At 39.5% G+C, this 20669-nt stretch overlaps 6 protein-coding genes across 6 annotated transcripts; 2 read left to right on the forward strand and 4 right to left on the reverse strand.

Annotated features, from left to right (window-relative positions):
• Positions 1 to 4410: 4410 nt before the first annotated feature.
• On the reverse strand, positions 4411 to 4905 carry MELLADRAFT_61504 (uncharacterized protein; the record flags this gene model as incomplete). The annotated part of the gene is made up of 3 exons (XM_007407899.1): positions 4411 to 4538; positions 4602 to 4760; positions 4824 to 4905. The coding sequence occupies 3 exons, from the start codon at positions 4903 to 4905 to the stop codon at positions 4411 to 4413; spliced, it is 369 nt and encodes a 122-aa protein (XP_007407961.1).
• Positions 4906 to 5696: 791 nt separating this feature from the next.
• MELLADRAFT_104576 (uncharacterized protein) lies at positions 5697 to 7024 on the forward strand (the record flags this gene model as incomplete). Its single annotated transcript, XM_007407673.1, has 4 exons — positions 5697 to 5825; positions 5885 to 6262; positions 6338 to 6490; positions 6926 to 7024. 4 exons carry the CDS (start codon positions 5697 to 5699, stop codon positions 7022 to 7024), a joined length of 759 nt encoding a protein of 252 aa, XP_007407735.1.
• Positions 7025 to 10951: 3927 nt separating this feature from the next.
• Positions 10952 to 11997, reverse strand: MELLADRAFT_34736 (uncharacterized protein; the record flags this gene model as incomplete). Its single annotated transcript, XM_007407898.1, has 2 exons — positions 10952 to 11643; positions 11706 to 11997. 2 exons carry the CDS (start codon positions 11995 to 11997, stop codon positions 10952 to 10954), a joined length of 984 nt encoding a protein of 327 aa, XP_007407960.1.
• Positions 11998 to 12451: 454 nt separating this feature from the next.
• MELLADRAFT_104578 (uncharacterized protein) lies at positions 12452 to 12828 on the reverse strand (the record flags this gene model as incomplete). The annotated part of the gene is made up of 2 exons (XM_007407897.1): positions 12452 to 12582; positions 12642 to 12828. The coding sequence occupies 2 exons, from the start codon at positions 12826 to 12828 to the stop codon at positions 12452 to 12454; spliced, it is 318 nt and encodes a 105-aa protein (XP_007407959.1).
• A 1372-nt stretch (positions 12829 to 14200) lies between these two features.
• Positions 14201 to 15514, reverse strand: MELLADRAFT_104579 (uncharacterized protein; the record flags this gene model as incomplete). The annotated part of the gene is made up of 5 exons (XM_007407896.1): positions 14201 to 14501; positions 14555 to 14661; positions 14752 to 14904; positions 14959 to 15339; positions 15401 to 15514. 5 exons carry the CDS (start codon positions 15512 to 15514, stop codon positions 14201 to 14203), a joined length of 1056 nt encoding a protein of 351 aa, XP_007407958.1.
• A 1596-nt stretch (positions 15515 to 17110) lies between these two features.
• Positions 17111 to 18396, forward strand: MELLADRAFT_104580 (uncharacterized protein; the record flags this gene model as incomplete). The annotated part of the gene is made up of 3 exons (XM_007407674.1): positions 17111 to 17183; positions 17667 to 18107; positions 18206 to 18396. The coding sequence occupies 3 exons, from the start codon at positions 17111 to 17113 to the stop codon at positions 18394 to 18396; spliced, it is 705 nt and encodes a 234-aa protein (XP_007407736.1).
• Between the last annotated feature and the right edge of the window lie 2273 nt (positions 18397 to 20669).

The following is a 20669-nucleotide window of genomic DNA, read 5'->3' on the forward strand; positions in this document are numbered from 1 at the left end:
GTTCTTTTTTCCAATTATTCAGTCTGGTTATTATCTACTCGGGTTATCTTCTCTGATTCTGATCTTTTCTGATCTTCTTCAATGGTTGGGTTTCTTTTCTGTTCATGAATCTATTTATTTTGAGTTGTTGCAGAGTTTCTTATTGTCTACCAACACCCACTTTTCAATGAATACTCACAGACTTTTGAATAAGATTGAGTACAAAATTGTGTAAAAATGAGTATTTTGAGAAAGGAGTATTGTGATGGCCTTGAAAGGAGCATAACTTGCTCACTTTTTGCCCTACCTTGATAGTTCATTAATGAAACTCGTTGGAAGTCAAATTACAAGGAGAGTTTAATAACACCATTTATGTGAAAAACTACTTCTTGGTGGACATATGCAGGCTTTGGTGAGTTGAGGAGCCCTCAAAATGAGCATAACTTACCAGGTCTTTGCCAATCCTTGATGGTTCAATAATAAAAGTTGATGACAACTAAATCAAATACATAGTTTGATGGCACAGTTTCTGTCAAATCCTACTTGGTCATGGTCATGTAGAGGATTTGATGATGTTCTGGGGTGCTGCAGATGCCTTAAAATGAGCATAACTCACTCAATATTTGGCCTAACGTGATATTGTAACAATGAAAGTTGTTCCAAATGGAATTACATGGATAGGTGATTAACATCATTTTGGTAAAATCCTACTTCTTGATGGCCATGTAGAAGTTTTGGTGATTTTGTGGGGGATTGTGAATGTCACAAACTGCCCATATGTCAGCCCTGAGCCCTATAGCTAGTACCAAAGGGCTGAAATATAATAATAAAATAATAAAAATAATACTTACAAATCATGGCTCAGTTTCAAGAGCCAATTACATATGAAATTACATATAGTTACATGTGTAATGACATATGTAAGTACATGTAGATCAATACGAGAGATTACACGAAGTAATATAACCTTTCACAAAGCTCATCACATGAGTAACACAAGAGTTATGCATGTGTGTAATAAATGTAATGATCACAGGGGCCAAAACAAGAGCTCACATAGAGGTGAGCATGAAAAGACTTCCAGATTCATTCCAAAAACAATCATTTCCAAATATCCTTTCATGTCACAATTTTTTGTTGTGTTCAGGTGATCAGCATGCAAAACTTCCATCTTGCTCAAGTTTGCTCAAGCATGCTCATCTTAATTTTGATTGAGTATTCCTTGAGCATAGATGAGTACTCAGGAATCAGCCGGCACACCTCCACATACTCAGAGTTGTGCCCATTATAATCAAGCCTTTGAAAGAAAGAAAAAAACGCATGTAAATACAGCGCTTCAAGAGTTTATTGGTATATTTTTTTGTGTTGTGTCTGACAAAAGTACAAAAGTACCAAACCTGGGTTAAAACTGGTTTTGTACCAAAATACCGGTTGAGAATATGTCAATATGTTGACAGATCTGTTACAGACAACGGAGGTGTGACCTGGTGTGACCCACTCATTCGATCCCCCCCTTCCACAACAGTAATAGCTCACCAACCCACCACAGCGACCACAGCCTCAACACCGTCTACCAGCTACCTACTTGATCCACCTCCAATCAAACACCACAACATCGCCAGCCTCATCGCCACCCAACCTCAGCTCCTAGACCGATCACAACGCTTCTGGCATCCCAGCGCAGACCCAGCAAACGGCCTGACAACTTCTTTGCCCTACCCAATCTCATTTATCCCCAATCAACCCCCTTTGCCTCTAATTACCTACACTCGACCTCTTACTCACCTCCACCTCGCTCACCTCCATCTCTTGCCTTTCTCCTTGACACTCCTTCTAATCATTACCAACACCCAACACCTCAACAACCCCTCCAACAACCGACATATCGATACTTGTTTCACTGACCAAGCTTGTTTTCTAACCGAGCTTGTTTTGATTGATATGATTGACTTGAAGTTACCAAATCTGATATGTGAAATCTTCCACAATCGAAGAATCTTGTCTTTATTTAGGACGTTCGTCTCCTGCTTCAATTGCCTTAATCTTCCATCAACCTGGTACATATCCGGCTGGATTAATCAATAAAATAAATTTAACAAATTGGAATTTCATCAATACTAGACCTCAGGCGGGCATGCCCGCCCTTATGCTGAAAGTGTACGCATGAGAGTTATCTCAAGATAATATGAGCATAAAGTGAATACTGAGGGAAACTGCCCAAAGCCGCACGTAAATGATACATGTATTCCTCGTACAATTCATTCAACGAAGTAAAGTAGAGATACATCTTAGTAGATTACGGTGTTATATAAATAGGTACATGGAGTTTCTCGTTTTCGAGAACTAATTGTCAGGTAATATGGCTTGAGTCAAACTAATGTATTTAATCACATTCTGGCTTATGAGTCGATAAGTTGATCCATTCCCCATGGGCAGACCTCTGCTGTTACAAGCAAATACTTTAACATGATAATCTGGGTCGATAGATTCAGTATCACTCTTCCTATACAAGAGATGGATATAACTTACAAGTAGTATCAGCTTCATCAATAACCGAATCAAACTTGAATGTCAAACATTCACGATTATCGTCCCTGTCGCCTCGTATAACAAACGCATGGTTTTCCCACATATGCATTTTGATACATACTCCAGTCTCGGATATCAAAAGAGAGGATGGCTCTTCACCTAAACACTGCAGACATTATTCGGGTTCCCCAAGTGGGCAGGGAAAAATGATTGGGAGTATGATTTGTCATAAAATGGTCTATCACTCCACACCTGAGCCATAACACCCACACTACATATGTGTAGCAGGCTCAGTGAATATGTGGTTATCATGTACATACAGTTCTGCTCAGTTATCTGCTCATCAGGACAAGTTATTCATATGTAATACATGCTGTAACTTCTTTCAGATTGAAAAAAGCTTCCAAAAGATTGACTACATACACTGACTCAATGTTTTGGTGTGATCTCATCAACTCAACTGCATGTAACACACTTTCTGTTACTAAGACATAGCTTCAACAATATTGCCTGAGCAGCTACAGAATTATATGTAGTGAATTTTTGGGAAAAAAATTTCAAAGTCGAAAAAGTTACATGTGGTATAACATGTGATTTATTTATTCTGATGGGCAAAAAACTGAGCAGACCTGTATGTACATGATAGACAACTATTGACTTAGCTTGCTGCACATATGTAGTGTGGGTGAAATGGCCCAGGTGTGCAGTATTAGATTCTTTTATGAAAAACTGTACTATTAATCATTTTCCTCTGCCAAATTGGGGAAGTTGAATGATGTTTACAGTGAAAGAAAGAAAGACATCAATATGAAGAATGTATGTGATGCTAGGCAGTCATAAAAATTAATTACGTACAACTACTGAATTGCTGGTAAACTTCGTTCAGAAGAAGTTGATTGTCGAAGTCTGACGTGACGACACCTTTAGTTGTAAAGGTATGCATAATATCAACAGGTATAGTTTAAATCGAAGTTAATTGTAAACGATATGAATTGAGCCGACAATTGATGGTCACTGTAAGTTCAGATGGTAATATGATGGATTATCTGCAGAACTATTCGAATTGAAATATAAGATAAATATTAAGATAATAGAAATGATGAATAGTCGATGAGATGGGGGGATAAACGTTCAAGATCAGGACGTATGTCATTGACTTTATAGGCGACAGTATCAGCTTCAGGGTGATCAGAGATCCTAGCACTGTCGAAAATATACAATTAGACATAAATGGCAGATTTCCAATTTAAACGTCAAAAGCATGGATTCCATTCTGAGAACGGTTGGATAATTCATAATTCATACTATAATCATTTCCATTAGTAGCTCTCCATAAGGAAATAATCTTCACGTTGGAAGACACCCGACGGTTATTGTTCGTAGAAAATGTAAAATATCAGTCCACGGCATAGCTGAGTCTTGTCAGTCAGAACGAAATTGTTAGTAATTAACGTAGCTTATGCTAGTTGAAGCGATAACTGGAGCCGGATATGAGAGTTGACCATTATTCAGACATCAAGGCAGCCATTCGGCAGATAGTGTGAAAAGCCTTATCCGTAACAAAAATATTTACACAATATGTTGAACTCGATGTGTCAAATTGAGAACTTGGATTTCGATCATCATACAATTACGCTATAAGCTTATGTAGCATACACTGAACATGGTCTATGACAGAGTATCAATAAAAAAAGGTATTGCTCTGAGCTAACAATAGGTAATAGGATTGACCTTACAATCGCAGTTGCACAAGTGTCTTCAGTACTTAAATGTATCTATGTACTAAAACATTAACGCTTGACATGATCACACCTTAAAAGACTGAGGAGTAATAAAGGGTAAGAAAGCAGAGTTAATTTTTTTCTTGAATGCGATAGTCCCATCAAACAGACCTCATCAATTTCAAACACTCGTGAGCCCTTGTAAATCCTTAAGGCTGATTCTAGCTTCATCTTTTATAATAACGTTGGTTGAGTGCGCATGGGGAACTCCGCGTTTCTGATACTCCATTATCAATAATTGATCATAACCTAAATGACATACAAATCTTCAGGAAAACATTGAGAGATAGAGCATAATTGTTTTTTACTTACTGGGAATAAAAAATGGAACGTAAACAAATTCCAACAACGACAAGGTACAATAAGCGTCCAGGGTGCCTTGGTTATAAAATTGGTAGACTACGTTTCCAAATTGCTCCACATTAGCATATTGCCCATTTTTATACAGTAATACGAGTAAATCTGAAATATCTAATCGGGATAACTCAAGTTAGCTACAAATAAGTGAATGATTCATTTGCATTGATGACATACCTTGGTCAGACTTTGAGTACAAAATATTGAGAAACTTGGGGTTCCTGAGTGCAGAGTTGATGGATGAGAATTGATCCGACATGATGATGATGATAATGTCAGTTTGAGTGGGAAATATGATCGATCTCATTTTGCTAGTTTATTATCAGCGTTAATTCACGGACCGTACACAGAGGTGGAGGTCTCGAATATTGCATAATTCAACACCTACGCATTATGAAACGCAGGGACTCAAGTCAATCAAATTAGTAGTATTATGGGGATGCAAGATAAATAGAAAACTGAGAATTGTTAGTCCATAAATTGAAATGTTATGTTAACTTGAGGGATGACTTCATAGCAACGACCCTAGATTATACTTCGCGGCCATATGTTGAGAATTGGATCGCGCCTAAGGGTGGACAATGTAGACATATCCACGGAGGTGCCATAGTTCTTGCTTACATAACCTGCGTCAGCTACCACGTCAGTAGAGCCCCAATTGACACAAAACATTACAATTACTATAGTTAGTCGAAATAATCATCAGTCAGGGAGAAACGCTACTGACAAATGATTAAAGTTGACGCGTACCGTAGCAAAAGTGACCATCATCTCCACTGTCAGTGTTGACTGAGCACCGAAGCAAGGATCTGTACCATCATCAGACTGAGGGCCTAGATAGTACAGGCTATTTTCGCGAACGGCAGACCATTGAAGCACGTTAGAGCCGGATACTAATCATAGGTAATGATCGTAGGACAATCAACAATCAGAGACACCATCAGTTATATTGATTAACTTGACTTCCAAGAGTGAACAACAATAATCATTCAAACTCCCAATTCCCTTATAAATTTCTGCTCATATAGCTTCTGATACTTAAACTTAATTATGGAGACGGAAGCCATGTGTTCGAAATACGACGCTCAAGTTATTGAATATATTGACGCCAACATGACACGCCCAGAAGAACATCAACATACGCTGATCATCAATCACGTGTTTGAAATAATTGCAGAGGTTAGTGAAAGTTGAGCATAATACTTACTTTCCATCTGAGTAAATTTTTAAATTTGTAGGCCCAGCCAAAACCCTCTGCGAAAGAAGTATCAAAGTTCTTCCACGGGCTTATTATAACCGAAGATAAAGATGGCAACATCATCCAACATGCTATCAAGGGATTCACTGATCATGTCAATGAGAGTGCAATAAAGATTGACGGAACCTACTCTTTGAGTGGAAGATTATTAGGTTATAACAGTCAAAGTCCTGCTTTATTTTTTTATGATAATTCTCATTCCTTAATATGTCGAACTCCGGTCCACTTAGAGTCTGATATGATCAACAAAGTACATACTTCCGGTCTAGGAATTGTTGTTAAGATTATCCGTGAAGATCCAAACGACTTTTTAAACGCAACTATTATATTGATTAAGCATACTGACTATGACCGAGTGGTAGGTTTCATGTCTATCTACTCAAATAATTCGCAAAGTTATTGACATATTTCACAAAATCATGCTTCCACTTAGAACAACTGTTCTGTCTCGTTTTTAGTGCAATACGTCCAACCAGGTTTAGAGTCAATGCTAAAGCCTAGCCTATGGGCCATTCCGGGTAATCAAGTCTTAATCAACGGCCATATCGTAGGGCATGATCCATTGATGAAAGTGTGGAAAATTAGGGTAAGTTTTGTAATTTTGCTTAAATCTGACTTCGAGAACATAGGAGATATGTATGCTTATTAGAGTCTGTAGATGTATGATATCATTGTCGCAGGAAAATGCGAGGCTTAAGTAGAAGAGGGAGGTATCAGCCGTTGCCCACAAAGTCAAGAGCATAAACGATGTGGAGTTATAGCTAAAAGCGTCAATTTATTTTGTGATAAATTTACCCATATCATGCCTTATTGTTTACACTATTAAGACGTTATCAATGTTTGACCATCTCTATCTTATTATTCCATGAGCAGGATTTGTGATTATCTAGATTGTACAAGTGAACAACGTGAACTTTTAAGATACTATGAACCCATGCATCATCGCACAACGGCGTATACTTGAAGTTGAGTCACGTTGAGCCTAGTGTACGCACATCTCATGACCACGTGAGACTAATAGTGTTATGAAAATGTGCGGCATTTTCATGGCACAAAGGGTAATGGGATTAAGAAAGCCTTAAAACGCAACTGCCCAGATTGGTCTTTGGCACGTCTATGAATTTAGCTTTTGATTCCTGCGTTTGACTGAAGGCTGCTATTCAGTCAGAGGTTAGGAAAAAGTTTACAAATATTGTGGACGTAGTTCCAGTGAAATTTATTTGGACACAAAGCTATCTTTATCATGAAATGAAGCATATAGTTAAAATTAACGCTGAGGGCATGTATCGTAACAAAGCAATAAGTATAAAGTTGGACAGTCTTAACCAAACCTATTCATAGAGTCACATCATGAAATTTATGAGACAGAGTGGGTTTATAATGGGATAGAAGGGTCCTATAAGCGGAGGATAGGTTAGAGACTTGCATAAATAAATGTAGATAGACACCTCGTATAATTAAGATGAATGCGCGTACCTTTCCATTTGAATGATTAGTTACGCAAAATTTGCCGATATACGACGTTAGGGGTAGTAGCAGTGTTGGACGCAGTTGCAAGCGCTACACGTAGATTATTCATATCTTTACATCGAGACAGTGCGACATAAAGCTGACCGTGAGAAAAGACCGGTGTAGATAAGAAAACCCCCACCTTATCGAGTGTTTGACCTTGAGACTTGTTGATAGTGAGACAGAACGCTGCCGCCACCGGAAACTGCCTACGGGTGAAAGGGATGGGCTGCTCGACAGTACCACGATGGACCATCTTCATCCTAGGCATGGCGAGCATAGTACCAGCCTTAGGTCCTGTTATGATCTTACATTGTAAGACTCTAGTCGTAACGCTGATTACTAAAAGACGAGTACCGTTGCACAACCCGGAAGCTAAGCTTAAATTCCGTATCAACATCACCGGCATTCCAACCTTTAAATGCAACCGATGTTCGGAGAAACCTTGAAAATCGATGGCATTGCACATCTCTGGAGTGATAGGATCGTGAAAATCGAGATCAGGTTCGTCGAGAGAGATGGATACAAAGGGATCACCAGGGATTTTATTCAACATTGTGTTGTTAATTTCGTCCACCGTATTATTAAGGGGAGTAATCAGAGAGCGGGAACGATAATATTTGCTGATGTTACCCCAATGTCTAGTGTAAATCATATGAGAAAAATCATCATATACCCAAGAGAGCAGTTTTTTGGGTATTGGAGTGAATGGTGGCAGGATATCGACTTGCATATGAGTCAGGTCAATCAGACTTCGATTTGAACTTTGAAGAGAACCATTCCCTAAACGTAATAACCAATCTGCATAATCTCCTAAAGCCTCTGAAACAGTTCCATCCGCATCTCGAAGTCGTAGGTTAATGGTTAGCTTGAAGGGATGAACTAAGGACCATAATTCAGAGCCCTTAAAAGAGGCGTTTTTTTGATCCGCGAGAGATCCATTGGGAACAATAGGAAGAATTTGTCTGAAATCTCCTGCAAAGATTATACTTTTACCGCCGAAGGGATTTTCATTACGACAGATGTGTCTTAAACTTCGGTCGACAGCGTCAATATGATGTTTATGTTGCATGGATATCTCATCCCAAATGATAATTGAAGCCTGCAAGATTGCCTTACTACATTTGTCTTGCCCGTTTAGATTACAAGTTGAGTCTTCATCGATATCGAGTGGAAGTTTGAATGCGGAATGCGCGGTGGATCCATTCAATAGTAATATAGCTGACACACCCAATGAGGAGACAGCTAGCGGACAAGGTTCATAGGCATGAAAATAGTGTAAGATAGTATTTAATGTGTATGTTTTGCCTGTGCCACCTGGTCCATCCAAGAAGCAAATAGTCTGACGTCCGTCCTGAAAATTAGAACGAACGTAATTCAATAGTTTTGCTTGATCAACGTTCAGAGTAGGCTCTTGCTGGTTGAAAATATCGGCGCTAATCTCCGGCGTAGGTCCATTGGATAGTGCGGAATGGGCCGCCTCGAAATCGACCAATGCCTGAGCTGAACGTAGTAATGAAGGTGATAAGCCACAACTTTTAGGTGTGACACCCATATTGTCTATTAAATCCCGAAGAAGCTTGAGGGCATAGGCTGCGCCCAATTCTGCACCAATTGGTTCTTCGTAGCCCAGGCGCAGTAACTTTCGTTCACAGTCTTCAGACATATCATTACAAAATTGGGCCCAAAGGGCATCAGGTGACGTAACTCCACCATATACCAGACTGAGAGCAAATAATAGTCGGAGTTGATGAGATGTAGCCCACAAAGACGCCTCTTCCATGGCTTTAACATGGTGGAGATCAGATTCAAGTAGGCCAAGTCTGTCGGCTGCTTCCCGAAATGTAGGACAAACATGTCCTTCTACTGTCCGGAGGTGAGTAAATGATTGAGGCCCTTTTACCGTGCAGAGCAACATGCGCAGAAAGTATCGTTCTCCGTCGTTCGGTTTGACATAATGAATGCGACCAATGCATTTCAATTTGTCACTTTTGCGAGGATGAAATCGACCTTTGTGATACCGGAAATACTGGGGTAGGTCGACATAGAGGCAGTCCCTAGCATATACATTCAATTTGACGTTGTAGATACTCAAGCGACAGAGTCAAAAGTATTGAATCAGGGTAGACGTAGGCGGTGCGTTAACCCGAAGTCTATGCTGAGCTTCGTCTTCGTCACTAAAGTAGACCAATTGTTCGTCTTGAAGGTGAACTTGCAAAGCCAGCACCGAAGGTGAGTGGGAGTTCATTTTCAACTTGAGAAGACGCATCACAGCTATCGGTATAGAAATCGATTAGTATGATGAAAGAATGATAAACAGAATGTAGGCGAACTTACACTCAGGAGCGCTGATGTGTCGATATGTAACGAAATCTTTGATTTCATTGTGAACTTTGACAGCTGAAAATTAAGTGGGGTGTTTATCGCCATATGTTAGTGAGCGATAATATGAGGAAGCGGAAATGATAACAATACTTACTTCCTTCGGGGACATCATCTTGTTCAGCTTCGAAATGAACCCTTGTCTTATCACTACCTTTAGTGAGATACTTATAAAGATAACGGATAGGTTTTGTTCCCACTGGAATTTCAACGTTTATGTGACATTCCATTAACAATAATAGATACCTATTATAAGGAACAACGTGACCATTGTGATATGTTATATTTCCCTTACGTGCAGAAGTACCATCGTTGGGTCGACGGTAGGTGTGAAATGACTCGTTTGATAAAGTAGATTCTTCAGCAAAGGGTTTAGGGTAATTCAGCCTGCAACGGCCATCTACATAACAAGCCATATGCTCGCGGCAAGGCCCATGGAGCATTGAGTCGGTGACAAGTCGATGTAGTTTAGGTTCGGAAATAGGATTGGGTATAGTGGCAGACACAAGCAGATCGATGTCGGCCTGAGTTGAAGGGCGTGAGCTTTCTTCAAGAATTAGCAAGATGTGAGCATGCGGAAGTCCCCTCTTCTGAAACTCGGCAACCATCAAGTCTGAAACCACAACACCAAGTCTTCGCTTCTTCACAACCTCATCCAGTAATTTTGCGAGCTTCAGGCCCCACACACGGGCCACTAAATCAGGGCGATCCTCCCAGGTTTCTCCGTATTCCAAATTCTCTTGAATCTTGCGCCAGTTTGAATTAGTGGTCATAGTAATGAAGAGACTGGGTGGCCCGAACTTCCTGACTAACGCCATGGCGTCATGGTATAACTCATTCATGTGACGAGGACCTGCTTTAAATGTTGAAGGGAGGATGAATTGACGACCAGTGGGGTTGTCATTACGGTCGAAAGCTTCAGTGATACCTTTGTATAAGTCTGCTTTGATTTTCCTCTGATTGTTTTTATAGAAACGCATCCGGTCTTTCTCTACACATAGATAGAGGTTGACAACAAAGTGTTGGGTGAGTCGGCGAGCATGAAGGTATGGCAGAAAATGAGTATCACGCTCGAAGAGTAGATAGGCTCCCCATTCGAGACTGGTGACAGTGTAATACTCTCGAGTGCCTAATCAAGACCATAAATCAGGATCAGTTATTGCCAACTTTGGTAGAGAGAGAGGCACAACTTACGGCCAGGATTAGTCCCAGCTGTTGGTGAAACGTAATTCTTGTCCCACGATTGAGAACCGTAAGGCATGAGTAAGGGATAGCGTAGAGAGAAATATGATGTATGGAGATCAGTCATTGGTTTGAGTGCGCTGCCGTGAGTATGCATAATGAATTGCCTAGGTTGATCATTGATCGGTTGACCTTCCTCCACCAACGCGGCGACTTCTTCGAAGTTAGGACGATTGTAGGTGCGAGATTCTCTGGGTCCAGGGGGAAGAGTTTTCAGCATGATGCGCTTCGTGCTTCCAGGGGTTAAAATTGTGGCTGCCATTTTGAAGTAACGAGCATATATGTTAACATCGTTCATGAGGTCTTGCAATTTACGGAGAGTGCGTCGCTTGATCATCTCTTGACGCTGGCCGGCGTCGTTGATTTTCGTATGCCAATTCATGCGTTTATTGAGTTCGTCCTGACCACCATCACCGAGAAAGAATATTTGTGCGAACACGGGGCGATTGAGGTTGTCGGGATACATAGAGCCAATAAGGTGCTTCAATTCACCGGCCATTCGAAATGTATGGCTTCTGTGGGGTCCGGTAATGCTTCCATCGAAGTCGACACACATGGACGCAAAAGCTATGGCATTGTTGTGTCTGATAATGTATTTTTGAAACTCTTTAGACTCTGCGGAAACAATCAGTACATGATATCCATTTAAGCTTCAGATGAGAACTTACCAGCGTCATTGGCAATGAGTAGATGGCGGAGATAGTCCGGAATAGGATCACCGTCGAAGTCGGCGATAGGTAGCTTAACATCGCCTTTTTGACAACAATTAGTATAGACCTCCTTCTTATCTTTGATGTTCTGTTGAGTTCTTTCTTGGCCCCATCTGAACGCTCCGCAATGCTGGCAGACATGATCTTGAGGGCCGAGGTAATGAGGGATTTGACGCGGAAATCGACGGAGGATACTGATCTCCGCGTTTTCGGATGGATTACGAACCGCAAGGCCTACACTGCTTGACATGTTAGGCCTGCGTAAATGATAGCTTGATCTGATTTGTAGGCTATGAAGACAGACTAGTTGAGAAGGGTAACTTAATTGATAAAATTGTGAAAGCGATAATGGGGAATGGGGACGTATAAGGTTAACATCTGATATTTCTTGACAATTGTCAATGAGGATTGCATACGAAAAATAAGATGATGACTGACAGGAATATGATCAGATCATACAAAATGAGTGAGGGGGAGAAAGTCACAATCATTGGTATGGTCCTATGCGTAGATCAGATATTGACAATTTCAATAAATTTATTCCAATTGACTTATTAAGAAATAATTATGAGGAGTGCATTCATTTAACTGGAAGATAAATATTACCATGCACGGAACACAGGAGGTACGATAAAGCAAAATTTTCTACATAAGCATCCTAAAAGAGGACTGAAGGGTAATTACAGATGTGATACGAGGATAAATTAGTTCTCGACGATGACAACTTCAGGGTCCCCGTCAAGTGGAAGTGCAATGTTTAGATACACGGGAGTCTCCCAATCATCTAAAGTAATAATTCTATCTTGTTGTTTAGGCATAGGTAATGCCTGAGATTCTACATATTTCGAGGAATCAGTCATGTGTAAAATTTTTAACATAAAGACATAAGCTTACCTTCGATGTACATCACAATGTACTGAGCAATCATCCAGTCAGGAACAGCGTGAGTTTTCAAACTGAGATCGGCCCAACGCACCAACCCAAAACCACGGACCATAGAAGTCGAAAGGTGCTTGAGTGGCGGCATTGTGAGAGATGTACCGGTGATAGGAGGCTGTTTGGGCAGAACGTACAAGGACATGGAGCCTGAATAAAACATTGAATCGTGTAAGTAAGAGCAATTTTAGGACTAACTTTAACGAAACCGATGGTTTTGAGATCAACTGGATGGGAATGTCAAGAGCTGGATTGACAGGGATAATTAATGAAGAAGGGATATGGAGGGTTATATGGGAGGACTTAAATAGTAAAGACATGCGAGTTGTAAGTTGCTAATTCAGGATGGATTGTGCGGAGACTGATGTTCTACCGAATTTAGAAAGGGACGCAGCGTCATGGTAGTGGCCATTGGAAAAGTTTCAACTTATTTACGGATAAGGATAGGTCAAGATTGCATAGGCAATTATTATGGAGGCAAAATAATTGACCGTGAATAAGTATAAAGGCAGATGGAGGGGAGTTGTCACCGAATGAGGTTTATGGATATGGCAAATGCCATTGTCGAAGACGGAGCAAGAGTGCGTAGTTTTGCTGAAGAATGTAGTGCCAGGATGCAGATTTTGGGAAGGACAATATGTAAGGATACGGTAGCGTCTGACATAATTTATGAAGAGTATAACTTAGTTCCGTGTAGCAACATACTTTTAGGATAGGTGAGATATGAACCGAGGGGCAGATACAAATATTAATTTAGGTAGAACTTGATTGATTGTGTTTTGGACTGCCGGACGATCTATAAGGACCGCCGTGTTGAGATTAAAGAATGACGCTTACACAAACATCAATAGAATACATGGTAGGTTGAATGTAGAAAAAGAGCGGAGTCCGGCATGGGGTCTTCTGGTGCAGGCAAAACAGGTTTAGAACTCATCAGGCGTATGCGCATCTGATATAGAGGAATAATTGATTACGAAGAGTGACTCAATAAGTAATCGAGGCATGATTATGGCAAGGCTTGACTTCTGAATGATGACAGAGAGTGATAGTCAAATCTGGATGATGACTTAGTTGATACGATAATACCGACAATTAAGGAAATGGTAATGTGACGCTATGAATTGAAAGACAAACACGGAAATGCTCATCCATGTGTGAAATGGGAACCTTATTAAAGCAATATTTTACCCGATATGGATCAGTGGGATGGACAGGTTTACATATAGATGTTGATATTAAATGTAGGAGCTTCTTGAACAGTGAAATTCCAATGTATGGATATGTCTTCACAAGACGGAGATAAAGGATGAAGGCAGAGAATTGGAGGACAACGGAACATGGAGTATTAAATGTAGACTGAGCTTCGGCAACAGTGAGATTTATTAGGATGGATACGCCTTCACAAAACGGAAATAAAAATGATGTCATGGAATTTGAGGCCAATGGAACGTGGAAGTACAAGCAGAAATACGAGCTTGACAGGGGAAACCACAAATTTTCTAGTATGTAATAAAGGTTTACATCATGTCGAGTTCATCGCATTCCTCTTTGTCGGCGTCGTCGTTGATTTCTTCTGGTACCACCCTCATGCGCTTAGCTGGAGAGCGGGTAGGTTTAGCTTTTGAGGCGATGCTAGTCTTAGTCTTCGAAGAAGACGCCACGGGCGAAGGTTGAGCAGCCTTAAGAGGGGAGGTACGAGGCCTAGCTGGCGCTTTACCTTTACCCTTCGACGGAGAAGAGGGCTGACTGGAGTCCTGTGGTCCATCGATAGGTTGAGCATGAGGCTCAATCCCATTGGTGGAATTACCAGTAAAAGCACTGCAAGCAAATCAGTAGAGATTGAATTTGGAATTGAACGTTGGTGAGCTTACATTTTACCTCGGCTACGTCCACCAGGCGTGGTCAAAGAAGGTGTCGGGAGAGGTCCAGAAGAATTGTAATTGTTCTCGGGACCGGTCATTATGTTGACTCCGGTGATCTAATGTGAACAGTTTATAATGCAGGAGATAAGTGAAAGTATAATCATGCCAATTTTGATAACGGAACTTAATAGAAAGGAAAAACGGACGTTGACGACCCATGTATGTGATGATGGAATCCAACCAGTGATATTGCCCGTGATGGCAACCTTGCGCGTAGGAACTAACAAAATTTGTAACTTTTCCATGAGCTTGGACCAGTTGCAGCGGTATTGCACTTCGAAGCTTTCCTGGGCGCGATTCTGGAGAATTGAATCAGTAAAGGGATAAGTTAGAACATGGACACAATGACTTACTAAAGGATTATAGTCGCTATGTTTAACAACAATGGTGACGTTATCTTTTCCGGGGCTGACAGTCTCGACAGATCGAGATAGGATTAGGCCGACTCCAGTGACCGAGACTGTATTAGCAAGACCTCCAGGGAGCCCATCAGAGGTGTTGACGAAGACATGGTGATCTGGTTCAAAATAGAATGATTGTGTCGCTTGAGTGTTGAAGGCTAGTAGACGTCCCTTGAGGTAATAACAATTGCCAGCTTCAAGCTGATTGTCTGGGCCTACATAGGCAGTGGCATTGATGACCCACTCGACAATATCGGGTGACTCGTCGTTGAGGGTAGAAATAGTAGTTTGACAAGTGCAACTCCCGTATTGACCGCTACCATCAGGTTCGACCTATATTCCCGATAAATGGTCAGATTCATAGCTGGTCAAGGAAATGTACATATAGACGTACTTTGACTGATATATCGAAGATTCCTGATACAATGAAAGGATGATTACGCTTTCGAGCTTGATTACCATTAGACGGTCGAGAGGGAGAGTAGGGAGTAGGTTTGTAGTCGGACATTATCGACGCGGACTGGATATGGAAAATTTGCAAAAATAGGATGTGATGTGAGGTTAGGAACTAAACGATGATGATGAGGAATCAAAAGAAGTAGGGAGAATGAATTCAGAGTATAATCTAGGGTTTGATTTTAATAGTGGAAAAAGATGATAATGCGAGTTGTAAGACGAGGATGAGATTTGAGGTTGAGAGATAGGATATGGCGGAAATGAAGATACGTACGGTCAAATATATGTGAAAGAAATGTTGAGGATTGGGATAATATGTATGATAGGGATAGCCAAATGGTTAAGAAATAGAAATTAAGATCCGCACAGGTGATAAATGGGAAGATATGAGGTGATGAAGAAGAGATTAAATAATGGAGAGGGTTGAGGTCAACGTATGACATATTTAGAGAAGCGAGAAATAATAGACGATGAACAAAGTTAATGTGATTAGGGTGTAAGGGGACGTGAGTATACAGATAGGCAGACGTTCGAAGATGTTCATTGGTTGGGAATATGGCCAAGGCCGATATACACATTGGATAAATTGGAGGGATCGTCAGTATGGTAGGCATAGAGGGCCGATGTAGAAAGTTACGAGAGACTTGAGGTGAGTAGAAAATGAACAATATAATGGTTGCCCTAAATTTAGGACTGGGAAATGTGTGGTAGGTCATATAAACAGAAAAAAAAGTGAATGCGTAATGGATGGGAGGTTGGATGATATGAAGAGAAACATGTAAAGCTGGATACGTAAAGAGATGGCTAACAGAAGGGGTGGATGGATAGCATGAAGATAAGAAATTATGCAAGGTGAAGAAGTAAATGAAATCAGACATAAGCGCTGTAAATTGAATGCGTATGTATTGCGCTAAATTAACGTAAAATGAAATAGTGAAGTAAGAGAGGAGAGATTATATGATGTGTCAACAATTAGGTGGAGGGGGTAGTAACGACGTCATGCAGTGAGTGCAGGGAGAGAGGGTGAAAAGAGATACGGATTTGGAAGGAGAGACGACGAAGAGCGAGAGTCTAAAAGGGAGGAGAGCACTAAGTATAGTTACAAGATGAGAGTACTTCAGATAGGTTTACGGAGGACGCAGATGATATATCGCATTGAAGATGGACGTACCAGTATAATTTTCAGGCATATTATATCTGAGGAAATGAAGCTTTAGTAATACAGAGAAAGCGTATCGTGGGGAATGGAAATTGACACATGGAGATGTGGAGGGGTTGTAGTACAAATAAAGGGTGAAACGACGTGAGAATGAGTCAAATATAGATAGAGCAACTGATAGAATGTAATTGTTGCGGAAGCGAGGTTTGAAGATGGATGAGAAGTAGCCGGATTCAGTTGTAAGAAAGGCGGCATACTTGGTTTGAAAATTTTTTACGGAGAGGGAAAAGAAGAAGTTTACCTAGTGCGTAAAAGAGTAAATTGTGCATATGGAAGTAATAGTGTATAGAGAAATATAATTGTAGTGATAGCACATATAAGGCAGAATGCCAATCCGAGATGGGAGGGAAGATGACGCGTAGAGGGCATATAATAGGAAACGGGAAGTGACGGTGATAAGGAAAGATTATACGGTAGAGTAAAAGTGTGATGCAGAGTTGGAACAGAGCCGACTTGAGTAATATAGTAATGGTGAAAATGGAATATGACGAATTGGACGTTCGTAATGCTTAATAGATTGCCAATTGCAGTGAAGGCCAAGCCGAAATATCAATGAGTGACTTATAATAGGAGGTGGGAAATGGAGTATAAAGCTCACAGCGTGGATCGTAGGAAAGCGATTCCTCACGCCCCTCAACAGCTGACCAGGAAGTCGTCTTTACGACCAGTGGTAGCTGAAACAGTAGGGGTGGCATGGTTGATGTGGATTTGTAAGCTCTCGCTTTCGAACGAAGACTCAGGTCTTATGCCTAACCCTAAGGGGAGGCATGATTGCTGAGATTATGTTTGAAGGTGGGGGCGTTTACGAATTTACATTTATTTAATTAAAATCAACAATCTTAACTCAAAAAATATTTAAAAAATTAATTCAAGATCAAATCATAACCAAAGAAGATAAAAGTCCAGTAACAACTTAAGTTTTTGAACATTTTTTGGGCCTTTTCGATCTTGAAATACTAATTATTTTGTTTTTGGGGGTTTTAAGTTGGAGATTATGGTTCACAAGTATCAATCAATTTATTAATTTCAAAACGTTTTCCAATTGATAAGATTATAGGAGAAGAAGAAATCAAAGAATTACGAAGCTCATCCAAATCCATAACTTCAAGCAAAATAGAAAACTTAATAAACGATACATTATTTACTAAATTCTCATTAGAAACAGATGAAGAAGTATGGAACAAAGAAAGTATACCCAAAAAACTAAACCCATCCAAAATTTTAGAAACCATAAATATAAGGAATTGTAAAGAAGAAAAAGGAGGGAATGGAGAAAGGTTTTGGACTTTAGATCCAATCGATGGAACCAAAGGATTTTTACGTTCAGATCAATATTTGATATTCTTATCATTATCCATCAATAAAAAAGTGACCTTAAGTTTTATAATTGCACCGAACCTATCAACGGATCCGTACCCTTCAAACAGTACAAACACAGGAACACTATTTTTTGCAGAACCAGGAAAAGGAGCCTATTAAAAATTAATTCTTTAAATGATGAATTGATTTATAAACCAATTCAAGTGAATTCAATGGAATTTCATCAGTTTCAATCAAATGGAACGTTTTGTGAATCTTGGGAATCTAATCATTCAAATCAAATCTTAAATTCAAAAATGTTATCACATTTAAATTTATTAAATCCTAAACCAATCAGATTAGATTCACAAGTTAAATATTGTTTGATTGCAAGAGGTGATGCAAATGCTTATTGAAGATTACCAATTGATTTAAATTGTAAGGAGAAGATTTGGGTAAGTTCTTTTGTCTTTTTAATCAATCAATAAAGCAAAACAAAACTAATCATGATGCTTGTGTTGTTTTTGGTAAAAAGTATCATGCTTCTGGTACTTTATTGGTGGAATAAGCAGTTGGTAAAGTAACTGATTTGTGGGGTAAACCTTTGAACTTCAATTTAGGTAAAGCTTTAATTCAAGATGAAGGAATTGTAGCATCTCATCCAAATTTACATGATCATCTTTTAGATACCATTAAATCTGTATCAAAACTTTCATCAATTTGCTTTCCCTCTCTCTTTGATGTAATGTATTTCCTTTTGCAAACAAAAAAACAGATTTTGATTTGTTTCCAAGTTCAAGAATTTAATCAAATATATTAAAAGAAATTATGTGTACATATACAAAAAACAAAGAAAAAATCTATAAGGAATTCAAAGTCGAATTATAGGAATGAGAGAGAGAAAATATGTAATCCAAGTTAAGATTTTTCTAAGTTTTAAACAAAAGAAAACAGAAGAAAAGACAAATCCAAATCCAAGTCAGATGTATCCTTGATCTTTTATTTGGTGGTGGTGGTCAAGACATACGAGTTAAAGTTTTAGTTTGATTTAAAGGCACCAAAACAATTGATCTAAGTGGAGTAGGTGGAGGTTTTTTAGTTTTTGGCATAAACAAACCACTTGGTTTCTTTAGATTTGAATTCGAAGTTGATGGTGTAACAGAATTAGGATTCAAGTTTGGATCAGAAGTTGGATTAGGTTTATAAGAATTTAAATTAGATGAAGTTCCAATAATAGGTAAGCTTTCTTTATATAATTGAGGGTTTGAAGTTGATTTTGTTCTAGGAATTGGGATAATTGGTCTGACTGGTGCTTTTGAATTCGATTTGAATGGGGTCGGTTTGATTATTCTGGATTAAGAGGTTTAGGTGGGACTACTTTGACTACTATGTTTGGATTATGAGCATGAGATCTAAAAGTACTCTGATCCGCTGAGGAACTTTAATGAATTGAAGCAGAAGTCAAACCAATTGAATGAATAGAAGAACTCAAAGGTTTTGGTATAGCCTTAGGTTTTTGTGAACCGATTGGAGTCTTTGATCTAGATGCAGTTTGAAATTCCTCCGAGAAGTTTGATAAACTAGAATCAACTGAAATCAAAGATTGAAAGCAAAGATTATAAACAAAGTAAAACCCAGATGCAATTGTGGAGTAACAGATATTGAAAAACATGAAATAACTGCTCACCAGTTCACAGAGACTAGAGTTGAATCAGAAAATCTTCCTTGATATTTGATATTTTTGATGTGGATCAATGCATAGTGACTGTCAAAATCGAACTCGCTATCAGTTTCTAACCTTGTGTCCACTGATGCTAATTCCTCATTTTCATCATCATCATCATTCAATTTCTCAAACTCTTTCTTGTGATCCCACTGTTGATAAATATGTCTAAGCGTTGAACGGGTATCCCAGACAAGACTGACGTGTTTGACCTTAAACCTTTGGCTTTGGTCAAAGCCTTTGAAGCAAGTGAGTTGGATTGATTTTAAGGTGAGGTGGGTTGCATGCTTGGAGTCATTGGATGAGATGAAGAGAGGAGAAATTCTGGTGATACTTGAAAAAGATTGGTATCATCGTTCTCATCAGACGTTGTGACAGAAGACAACTTATCTTTCCGTTTTGTTCGCCCACGAATCAACAAAGACAACCCTTAATTGTATGAAGTGAATGAAGGTGAGATTGATTTAAAATCTCCAATACTATTACTTCACTTGATGAGATTAGATTGATTAAGAATAGTTTGATTTTGATGGCTTGATGAATGTCTAAGAGTAATTAATGAAGCTACTGATAATATAGTATGATGTGATTTAGTAAATAGCAATGGTTTGGAATTTAAATGGTTGGTTTAGTTGTTCTAGCGTCGTTTCCATCTGAATTTGAATTTGAATCAATAGCGGTAGACAGCGGTAGTATAGTCGTAGTTGTGAATGGCTGTTTTGGTGATGGCTTTTGTCATGTCATGTGAGATAAAGACAGGTCTTGAGATGCAGGCTTTGTTCAAACTTAACCTGTACCTCTCGGTCACAAACCCTTGGTCCTCAAGGAGTGTTTGCGAGGAAAAGGGAAAGGCCAAGTTTGGGATTTGTTAATCTCCACTTTCAAGTGGTTGCATGTAATAAAAATTCCTCAACAAAGGAGGGATTGAGGCTTCCTGTGATGTACATACAATTGTCTGTACACACT

The sequence above is a fragment of the Melampsora larici-populina genome, assembly GCF_000204055.1.
Source record: "Melampsora larici-populina 98AG31 unplaced genomic scaffold MELLAscaffold_10, whole genome shotgun sequence".
Taxonomy (NCBI): Eukaryota; Fungi; Basidiomycota; class Pucciniomycetes; order Pucciniales; family Melampsoraceae; genus Melampsora; species Melampsora laricis-populina.